General features: G+C 38.2%; 1 protein-coding gene across 6 annotated transcripts in view; it reads left to right on the top strand.

Moving 5' to 3' along the window:
* LOC118334671 (receptor-type tyrosine-protein phosphatase mu-like) overlaps positions 1–12,070 on the top strand; it is a 162,745-nt gene that overhangs the window by 86,038 nt on the left and 64,637 nt on the right. For all 6 annotated transcript variants that reach the window (XM_035670694.1, XM_035670698.1, XM_035670697.1 and 3 more), the window contains exons 10-11: positions 3,889–4,090; positions 4,874–4,976. In XM_035670694.1, coding sequence (XP_035526587.1) covers positions 3,889–4,090; positions 4,874–4,976 — 305 coding nt within the window. The remainder of the gene's footprint in view (positions 1–3,888; positions 4,091–4,873; positions 4,977–12,070) is intronic.

Below are 12,070 nucleotides of genomic sequence, written 5' to 3'. Positions count from 1 at the left end.
GGGGAACATAGGGATGACCCCGGTTCAACTTATTCTTAACAAGTGTTAACTGCGCAGCTCTTTAGAATTATCATAAAATAAATTACTTTGCTAGGCTCCTTTTTTAAGTTTTTATCATACTCCCTCTTGGACATGTTAGCTTCCTTTTAGCACTCCTGTTAAAAATATAAAACTAATTTATTGACTGGACTTTAACTGAAAATTTAACACGATTATAAACAGAGCTGACAGCAGAATAGAGCAGGATGGGTTTAATTAATTATTATGCCAGCCTAGCTCTAATTGTGGAACAGCTTAAACCTGGATCAAATTGTCAGGTTCACTCAAGCCAAAGTTTCGCAATAAGCTTAGCTTGTTTTTTAGCCTTCTTTATAAAGTACCACCGAGTTTGTTTCACCGTTGTTCATGGTTTTACTGATACAGAATCCACTGTAAACTGCCACCATCTTCTGTCCTTCAACACATGTACGACCTCTAAAGAAAATACAATCTCTGAAACACACCTGGACCACATATCACGATTCTGCGGCGAGCAAATGTTGACATAAGGCTACACAGCCCCTGCCAGCTTTGTCCAGGAGCTGCATTGAGTCTTGAATAATAGAAACAGTCTCTCCACACACACAGGGTAAATGTACACATTGATCTTAACCAGCTTAAGGTGGAAGTAATCCTCCAGCCTTTCCCACAGATTGATTCTCCTCTGTTGATTCTCCCTCTTGTCACCGTTTGCTCACGCTTGATATTTTGACTAGGTTAGCAATCATTGACAGGGCTGTTTCTCATACGTAGTAGATTGAATAGTAAAAGCGATGCGATCAGGGTCATTGTGTAGGTTGCTCTATCCATTGCCATGCTGGCAGGTGACTGAGGCGGATGAAATATGAAACAGATATTCTCGTTGCGGCACAGAGACATTTCAATCTAACCATGAAAGTCCTGAAGAATCACAACAAGGCCCTGTTCATTCAAGTGTGCGTAGTGCAGTGTTGTGTCTTGTGCACTTAGAGGTGCAGGAAAACAATGTCCGTAAAAATGGTTGCTATACGCACGCTTAATCACTTTTAGAGCAACATGTTTCAGTTGTTTATCTTTTTAAAATTTCATGGTACAAGGAAAAGCATTCGGAGCAAATGGCGTGGTTTGCATTTCCGCTTTTCAGGTTCACTCATATTTATGTTGAGGCAAATGTGTTTCACTTATAAAATATCCACTGCAGGCTATTATATTCGTACGCTGCAGCTCTCTGTCTCTGTCTGGAGAGCCTTAACAGTATGGTAATGTGGTTTTATGATACAGTAAAGAATCATTATAGTTTCCCCAACATCATGTAGAATTACAGGTCTTATTTTAGAGTAAGAAAGAGTATTAATATTCATCTCATCCTGTCTTAAGCAGGGTGACAGATGTGGAAGTCTAGCAAGCCAGCAGCTTGCTCCAGGTGTGTTTCCCTCACACCGCTACAGTCTGACTCTGGTTTAAGAAAGTAACCTACAATATATTCTGCTGATATTCCCCAGAAGTTGCTTCTTACAAGTCAGGACCTTGCTTTGATTTGACTTTATCAAAGGACTCAAAGTGAAATATGTCTGACAAGACCTGATATCAAAGAGATTTCAGCTCCATTCCTTTTTGACCAAGCTCCGTGAATGCTATTTTATTGGCAACCTTTCAGACAGACATGAGCCAGCATCTATTTAAAACGGTATACAGCAGATTTTCAATTAATCCTTGTTTCATCAGCCATATTTAGCAATACTGATTAATTGTGATGTGTGATGTGATGTAGCATTTTGTTTATCATAGTGAGGCTGAGGTAAATAAAAGCTCTGCATCCATTTTAAGGAAATAGCCACTATTATTAAAAGTAAATAGCATTTTAAAAAACCAAAGGTACTATTAACTTCTTCAAATGAAAATGTTAAGCAGAGTTTAGGAGGGTTTTCTTATCGTGACTTTCTTGAACAGTTATTGGCTTTCTTCATTATTATACAAATAAAGATGCCAGAGATTATACAGGCATTCAAATTTTATGAATGCTTCATAAATTTGACATTTACCTCCCTCAGATAGAAAAATGTAAACCAATGCAATTTAAAAAGCTTAATATATCAAGTCAAGTAAGAGTTACCCGTAAGTAATCCTGAATTATAATATTAGTTATAATATCTTTATTTTTCTATTATTTTTCCCGTTAGTTCCATTATAATTGTAAAAACCTGTCCATGTGCCCAGTGTTGACAAGCCATTTCAAATTCCTCTCCCTGAAATGTTATGATATAGGATTTGGCATCACAGACTCATTTCACAGACAAAGACTAAATGAGAAGGCCTCGAAGCATTTCAAAACTTGATGGACACAAATTATGCAGCACTCCTAACTCCCTTTGTGTTCCTTAATTGGAATTATAATGGAGGTTTTCCTTTACGAGCAAAGGCATTTTCTTAAAGTGGGACTTTACAGTTATTCAAAATGGATATTAGCAAAAACACTCACCTTAATGCTTCCCTCCAGAGCTCCCTGTGTTTATTAATGCATTAAGTGCATTTCGTCTCTCCTTGAAACCACAAGCCTGCATCAGCTTTGGTTGAAAAATATTATGTACCTCTGCTTTTACAGTAGAATCGAAGCACCGTTATGAGACAGCTCCTCGCCATAGACCTTTGTACCTCACTAATTTTGGAAATGCCAGCATAAAGCCTTGTTGACATAAGGTCAAAAGCTCACACATAAAGTAAGAGCTCCTTTTCTCTACATAACACTTTTTAAAGATTGCTCTGTGGCATTTGGCTTTACTGAGAAGACAAAGAAACCAATTTAAAACCTATGTGTTGTTGTTTTGGACTCAGTATGCAATGTGTTTCCAATAGTTTGCCAGATCATTCAATATGATATGGTAATGTGATCATATCATGGCATTGTTGTACAAAATTATGTTGTCCAAGTTAATTTATTCAAAGCAAATAACAACAGTGTGTCTTCAGCCAAGCAAGTAGTTCTGTGAGGCTATACTTAGCTCAGATAAATGCTAAATGTCAACATGCTTACATGCTCATAATCACAATGCTAATGTGAAGCAGGAGTAATGTTTACCATGTTCACTATGTTGGTTTAGCATGTCAGCAGCTAATGTTTGCTAATTAGCTCTAAACACAAAGTACAGCTGAGGTTGGTGATATGTCATTAGTTTTGCAGATATTTGGTCATAAACCAAAGTATTTGGCAAATAAAAATTTTGACTGATGGTACCAGATTGAAAGTTAACAGACTATCAGAGTTATTACAGTTCACCCTTTGGGGAACATAAATGCCTGTACCTAATTTCATTGCAATTCATCCAAAAGTGTTCCAGGAATTTTACTTCACTTTAATTCTGCTTAAAATTAGCACGAAGAATTATTGAGGTTTTGTTTTACATAACTAATTGTCATCTGATGCAATGCATCAATAGCACACAGTAAACCTGAGTTTACATTTAACCTTGCATATATTTGCCATACCATGATTTATATTGATAATGGATAAAATATTATTTCATAATATTGTGAGACAAATTGTCCACCCATAATTGCTCCAGAGCTATTGTAGTGCATTGCATTCAGTATATCTAATTGAGCTTCATTGAGACTTTTTTTTAAATTGCTTTTTAGCTTTTGGTATTACTAGGTAGTACAGATGGGGGAGAGATAGAAAAAAATGCATAACTCTCCACGAGTGGGATAGAAGACCTCAGCACAGTAAGTACAGTAAATGCTTAGCTTGCTGAGCCACTTGGATGCCTCCAACATAAAACGTTTTCATTGAATGAATACAAATCCTCCTCAGCTGAAGAGAGAGTGTGAAGTACAAGAGGCCACTATCAGAATATTAATTTTCTTCCTTCCTAGATCTCCTACAAGGCGGTGAGCTCCTTTGACCCTGAGCTGGACCTCTCCAACCAGAGTGGGAAGGTCGTGAAGCTGGGCAACGAGACCACCCACATGTTCACAGGCCTCTACCCAGGCTCCACGTACTCCTTCACCCTCCGCGCCAGCACAGCCAAGGGCTACGGCCCCCCTGTCATCACCCAGTTCACCACCAAGATTTCAGGTCAGAAGGTTCAACAGCATGGCCAGTTAGTGTGTGGATGATGGCGAGTAAATAGTTTACCACTCACCGCCGCTGGAGGTCTTTTTGTCCTAATGTGTGAATGAAAAGTCTAACTCACCCAAAGTTAGACAGCACTGGTTTTCCTCTACTGATATTATTCTTTTGTTTCAAAGGATAAATTCTGTCCATCTACTTTCTAGCACGTTAAATTGAACAAGAAAAGTCCACTAATACCGTCCTCTGTACATGTGAGCTTGAATACCTTATATCACTAAACCAGCTATGGGGTTTTGGTAAATTAATTCAGTGCTACTTAGTCTGGCTATTACATTAGATTTAGCAGAATTGTCTGATTGGCCAAAGACAAATTGTGCTTTTAGTTTTCCATAAACCGTCGCTGGTCGTACTTAATGAAAACTGGAATTGATTTAGATGATGACCATGAAGCTATTTGGCAGTTTTTCTTACTTTCTGTAGTTTCTTACCCTGATACATGTGCACTACCATGAATACTTCCTTTCAGCCACATTCTGTGAACACTTTTGTGACAGCAGCAAATGTTTAACTCCGTTTTTTATTGCTGTACCCAATGATTAAATTATGTTGCTATAAAGGCAAAAAGCAGTAAGTGCTCAGGGTAAAAGTGAGAAAACTGGCTTTGCTTTTTTTCTTTTTACTGCCGAGCTGAATGACTCAATATATACCAGACGACTTGATGTTGACCAAATCTGAACTTTGCTTTGCAGTGTAGTTAAACCCCTCTCTGTTTGGTTTTCTCCTTAGCTCCTTCCATGCCGGCGTATGACCAGGAGACCTCTCTGAACCAAACAGACAGCACAGTCACTGTACTGCTTAAACCTGCCCAAAGCAGAGGTGCACCTGTAAGGTAGGCTTTTACAATAAGGACAACACAGAGTAAAACAACAAAACAGCATATTATAACACCAGGAACCACCATCAGCAACAAAAAATTATCAAAGAGCTTGTATTTATCCATACCCCACCGTGAAGGAATGTTTCCAGGGAATAAAGTACCTTATCTAATTTTCTGAGCTTTATTTGTTTGTGGATTTTGATCCTGTGAAAAAGAAGCATAGCCTTTGAAGATGAGAACAAAACCCAGAGCAGCCAAGGCTAGCTTCAGGATCTCTTTCCTTTACGTGTCTTTTATGTACCGGGCTACCCACCCCGCACCACCAAGGGCTTTTGAGGAATGAAGAAATTCTGTCTCTTTGATGCTGCTCGTATTAGTCATTTATGAGGGAAGCAGTATAGCTGTCCGGTTTAAATGCCAAGTTGTTGGGCAAGAGTTGTCATTCCGGTTTAAACAAGGCGACTGCAAGATTCTGGCTGCTGATCATCTTTTTGTTAGTATTAGTTATTGAGCTGTACCACTATTCAGTTGATGCAGCATTTACAGTTTTTAAGTAAGCAGCCTTACATTAAATTCTAACAGCATATCGTAATAAAAGATCAAGCTAACACAACTTAATCCTCCAATTTTGAGTCACTCATTCCTTTGAATTAAACCCAACTCAAAAGCCAATTGTTGTAGTAATAACTCAGTTTTGTTGAGTGAACTTAAATGTCTGCAGTATTTTAAGTATTGGTGATATATAGTTTGTTCCACTGACTCATTTTCTTTAAGTTGACTTTACATCAATGTAATGTAATACATTGCTTTAGTGGAAGAAAACTTAACTTAAATTTAAGTGGTAACATTTCTATAAAGAAGATTCATTGAAGTTACTTTATTCAGATAAATTCTATTAACATAAGTAATAATTTTAAATTAAAATTTTGCTGCATATGAGTGACTAAACTGTAAGGGGTAGATATGAGTACATTACATACAGTATATACAGTATGAACAGTAGATCATCTGGGCAGTTGCAATTGGGCAAATATATAGTGCAGATATACAGAATGAACATCTGAAGGTATGATATGAATACACTATAGATCAGATACAGTATATACAGTATAGAAGTAAGTCTCTACACAGTAAAGAAATATTTTGAAATATGAGAACATTTTATAATTTTATAATATAATATATAATATAATATAATATTAACTTAATAAGTTAGTTTTTTGTGGTGCTTGTAGACTAATGTATGTTCATATTTAATGTACAGGTATGAGTGTGGTATTGATCTGCTCATCTCTCAAATTTAACTTTAACTTGCTGCCTTTGGGCACAAACAAATAAACATTTGACAAGCAATCCCCAGTTAAGGTACTTCTGGCTTGGCTGGAGTGCCCCATCAGCAGTGGGAAGCCAGTAAGGGATGGTGTTAATTAGAGCAGCTTCTGTTGGTTGGTTTTTGGTGTCTGATAGACTCTTATAGTGTAGCTCCTTCATTGAAGGAAAATGGAAGCTCTCAACTCAATGTATATTAAAGTCTTTCTACATCTTATAGGCCAACAGTGGGAGTTAGCAGCGCGTAGTGAATTGGCCATTACATTATTAAAGAAAAGTCTATTTTATGAGTTGTGTTAAAAACGGTTTCAGCAACCAGGACCACAAGAGAGTGGATTACCTTCTTCATATGAGGAGAGCTAAACACTTATGCCCGCTGTAAAACTCAATTTTACACTATCATCTCATCTGAGTCCTTTAAAGATTACAGCCCTGAGATCTTTAGTCAGGCTTGTCAACTCATGTTTACCGTATGTGCAGCTGCCCAGATTAATGCCCCAGCGCCAAATGCAGAGGCCTGAGCAAGAAAGACAGTGATCGTTTTTTAATCTTCTCGCAGGTACAATTCAGAAGGCCTTACTCAGGCTGCCATTCTTTCAGTGGGCTAATTACAAACCCCTAATTATAATTAACAGAGTGTCGTGAATCGGAGCTTCTATTAATTAGCATGCTGGGCTCCTCTTTTGTTTACTGTTGGAAGGCACGCTCACCTCACGACCAGATGAAAGAGATTTGTCTTTGGAGATATAAACTTTAGACCCACTTCATTCCGTTTGGCTGAGCTCAGACACAACTATCAGCCTAAATATGTTGATTGTCATCTAATCCGTTTTAGATGTACATACAGTCAGTGTTAATTAGCTTGTTTATTATTCAATAATGTGTTTTGGTATAGACATTTTGTTTTTAAGGATCATATATGCTTAACGAGATAATCCATTAAAAAACATTCATCACTATTCATCAGTGGAGTTCAGCACATGGCATAACTACACCTCATAACGAATTGAGGCATCCTTTGATCACAGCAGAGCTTTTCCACATCTAAACTTTGGGGGTTTTCAGGTACACATTTCTTTCCCCACCTCCTCCCTTCTCTTAAATCTCGCAGGACATAAAGGCCTTCATGTGTGTGCCCGATGTCTCAAAAAATATGAATTGCAAAAGAAAGGAGGTGGCAGAGGGCAGCAAACAGGAGAGATTATGATGCAGGCCTAAGACGAGATACTGGCAAGCTTTTGAAGGTGTTTTCCACATCCACCTCAAGTGACACGCGATGCCTTTGAAAATCTAAGGTGACTATAAAGTAGCTTCCATTCAGAGGAGTTGAGTTAGTCGGTCTGTTGGGATCTGCTGTCTAGCCAATAATGATAAATTTACTCATCTGAATTTTGCTAAAAACATAACAACATCTCTAATTAATTTTGGGTTAGAGAGTTTAGATGCATGACTAAGTGACATTCTCAGTTGAGGCACATATAAAGAGATGTTTCTTTGCAAACTGTTTCTTGACCTGCAGTACTGGAATTAGTCCCTGAAGTCAAAAACATGGAAACACAGCTGATCCAGTCTATTGAAGAGTTAGCATTTTGTGAAATAAGGACTTCACACCATAGTTAGATTTAATTTTGGGTTACCGCTCATGTTGCAAGAGTAGCCATCACTTTTCTAGAGTGGTGGGTAGCACATTTTGAAATTGAACACTTTATGAAATCAGTTTTAAAGCCCCTATGAAATAGGGATTTGACAAGGGAGAAGACTGATCCACAGCACTGCAGAGCAGAGCAGCATGAAGCTTGATTTGATAACGCAATCTTGCACGCTGATTGAGTTTGGGAGGTAATAGAGCTCCAGACATTTGAGTTTCAAACAGCAGATGTTTTGCTGTATTACAGGAAGGGGAGCGCACTGGAAGATCACACGATAGCGCCGGTTCATGAAAAAATCAAGACATAACAGACGACAAATGTCCGTTTCACTTCAGCATCCTGCAGTCATGCTGAAATCATATTTCAGATAGATCTGGGCAGACGTTGTCACTGCTGAGGGAGGCAGTCAGTTTTTCATATTTGTGTAATTGCTAATCGGTATAACATTTCCAACTTGGATTTGGCTTCTAATCTCTGGGGACGAGACGCGTAGCCGGGAACAATTTTTACCAGAGGGGACACTGTTCCTTTAAGAGGATTAGTGAACTGTCTATCAGTCATGTCGTGTTTAACTAATGTTTGCAATGGCCCCTCGTCAGGGCCAGAAGACGCCTCCTCACTCCGTAGCATCAAAATAAATGTTTACATGCTTCTGCAGAAATAAATGATTTGAGATGCTTTCCTTATCATTCAAACCTCTAAATCAGCCCTTCTCTCTTTTCCTGCCATAACCTTTGCCTTGAGCCAAGCTCGCACACATATACATAAACAGAAAAAGCTATAAAATACAGCGGTTTCCGGCATTGTAAGTAGCATATTGAGGAACTGAGTTCCAGTGTGGTTTCTACCCTGTAGCATCAGATTATCTGTGTTCAACCATGGCCTGAAATCAGTTAAGTGATTTTCTACAGTCCTAAAATAAGCACTAACTTTCTTTGATCACGACATAGGAAGTGCTAATAGCTGTGCCTAAACGTGACACAACTCAGTGCTTTTTACGATTTAATGGCAAATGTAATATATGGCACCTTTTAATTTGTTTGCTTTATAGCTTAATGGACACTAGGGAAATATAAAGAGTAAGAAGACAGACTCATGGAGGAAGGATGCTGGGTCAGGAGAAGTGTGTTACTTACAACCGCTCTTAAATCAGGCATATAGGCATATAGAGCCAACCGATTGGCATTAGAGAGAGTGATTGAAATGCTCCCCATACACCTTCCCTCATCTGCTCAAACAGCCTGGAGTTCTCCCCCTATCAGCCCACATGAAAAATAAATCTGAGTTTCAGGTCACAATCCAGTCGATTCCGAGTCAATCCGCCATAATTGGTTGGCGTCACATGGCGGCAGAGCTGAAATCTATCGGGCAGCAAGGCAGGAGGAGGCCTAATTGGTGTCAGCTCAGGTTGCACCGCTGCTGCAGGAATACAGGTCTGCCCTGCCGGCCCCTCTGGCAGACCACTTTTAACAGCTTATGCCGTTCTTCTCGTACAGTTCTCCCTTCATTGTTCTTTCTCTCCTTGTCTTTCCATCTTCTGCTCAGGGAGAGAAGTCGAGGATTTCAGCAGTTTTGGAATTAAATACAATTACGCATCTCTCACAGAGGCACGTGGTGTGAACTGTGGGTTTCCTCTCTTGAGGTTTCCTTTAAATCTGTGTGTTTGTGAAGATTGAGTTGGCTGTTAGCAGGTCATTTAGCTGAACCGGTTCATCACAACATCGTAGATTGACTCAAGAACATTGCTAATAGAACAGGTTTTACCGGACATATTTATTAAATTAAATAGACAAACACAGTACAGTAGAAACAAAGTACAGTTTCAGTTGATGGAAATACTGTAAAATTGTTGACGGTACATGTAGTTTGAGTAGGTCTATTTTATGCTATTTAATACTTCTACTTCATTACATTTCTGTAGGTTTTTATTCCCCCTATTTTTTATTGCACTACAGTTATCTAATAGCTATAGTTACCTTTGAGATTAATAATAATATGCCAATAATATGATATATAAATTATGATGGATTGTTGTATAAAGAAGTTCAAATTAGTTCCAGCTTGACCAACTACAACATTAAAGTACTGTTTACATAATTATGCAACAGTACAACAAACAAATAATACTGTAACAGTGACAGGGGTCATTCTGCATAATGAGTGCTTGTACGTTTGTACTGAAGTAACATATTGAATACAGGATTTTCACATGTAATGAAGTGTAATACGTGTAATACTGTGGTATTGCTACTTAAATTGTCGTAAATTGTCATCATCAATATGATTGCAAGTAATAATTGTCTGGTTGGCATCAGATGACATGAAACATCAAATATTAAGGATTGTTTGTTCGTGCTATCAACCAGTTGTTGTTCATCTGTTGTTTGTTGTTTGTTTCTTTGTTGCTTGTTCATGCCATACTAAATCAAGAATATGACTAAATGACTCTGGTATGTCAAAATGACTCATAATGTAAATTGTGAACTCAGTATGAGGTGACAAGGTGTCAGCTGCTCGAAGGCACATTATCATGACAGCAGTAATTACAGAAAAAAAAGAGAGAATAATGGCATTTTTAAATTGCCAACGCAAAACTCTTTCTGTTTTATATTTTATAAGCAGTAGAAGTGAAAATAGTATATGTGTATAACACCAAGGAAGGATGCTTCTTTAAATATTTTATAGGCATACAGCATGTTACGGCTGAAAAATGTTTTATGGGAAACCAGTAAAGTGGGTATTATTGTTGCTATCACTTACAAAGACGAACCAAATATTTTTATTAAATTGCAAATTTATTGTGAGGTAGTTTTTTGGTTTCTTGTTGAGAGAATATTCTGTGGAAGGGAAGCAGTGATTCAGATTTCCACATTACAAGAGTTCTTACCCTTGGAGCCTCATAGCCTTTGGCACTTAGTATTTTGCCTGAGGAAAGGAAGTCCTATTCACACTGTGTCTATCATTAAGTCATGGCACAGCCACATCATCATATCATAAGGAGCCACCCGGGGGGGGGGGCCAGTTTTTGTTTTTATTCACTATCTGCAGATTGATTCGGAATATAGAGTACCAATATGGGCACTCTGTGAATAAGTGTACATTGCTATAGCAAAGCAAAAACAAATACATAGTTATTGTGGCCGTAATTTATACTAGACATAGCTGATTTCTAAAATAAATGATTTATGATATATCCTATTTTTTTAATCTGTTAAACCTAATGGGTACTGTAATATGATTGACAGCGGATACAATTTTAAATACTTGTTCCATTTAGCTCACATCAGATCCACAGTGTTTTTGGCTGAAGCTCCTCATCACTCTTCTCTGCCACTCTGCAGCTACTTAAGAGGCCCCCATGTACCATCTCCACCTGCCCTTTGACCTCTGCTCTCAATAGGCTACAGTAATTAAAGGCTGATTTCTCCTGCAGACTCTCAGCAGGATTAGATATTTCATCACCTCCCAACCCAGCATTAAATGGGAGAGCTCTGAGGAATTGGGACACACCCACCAAGAGCAAAGGGGGATTTTCTAATGACACTGCAAGCACCTTATGATAAACTGTAGGGTTAAAGAGCACATGCTGTACACACAAGGGGACACTTAATCATCCAGTACCAACCGCGGGGAACAATTGATCATCTCCAGGGCTGTTTGTACTGCGACTATACAGCTTAAGAGTACAGCCTCTACAGTGCAGATTTCTTTTGACAAAGATGTTTTTTCTTCTTGTTCTAAATAATGTGTTCTAAGGGAAAATGCTCAGGGTCACCCAAGCTCTACATCCACCGAAGTCTTACCCATTGTTATTTTTATTTGGCATGGTACAATTAAATGAATGATTAGATAGACACCATTTCCTTCACAGTGACGGAAATTGTTGCAAGCAGCATAGAACAGACTAATAAATTGGCATACTATTTTAAGAATGCAAACTAAGGACATGTACATAATTTATTTATTTATTATATTTATATGTATTCATATTCAGTTCTGCGTTCAATCTGCGTTCAGCACAGTTGGTCTCTTCTTTGCACACGGGAAATTGGTGTAATGTAAATCTTATTGATATCTTGTGAGGGTGAAGAAAAAGCTATAAGATGACAATTAAAGATGCCCTGTGGA

Source organism: Morone saxatilis, unplaced genomic scaffold (genome assembly GCF_004916995.1).
Source record: "Morone saxatilis isolate NCDOM2014 unplaced genomic scaffold, NCSU_SB_2.0 Contig23, whole genome shotgun sequence".
Lineage (NCBI taxonomy): Eukaryota > Metazoa > Chordata > Actinopteri > Moronidae > Morone > Morone saxatilis.
The sequence above is the reverse complement of the archived record's forward strand: the minus strand, read 5'-3'. Positions and strand labels throughout refer to the sequence as shown.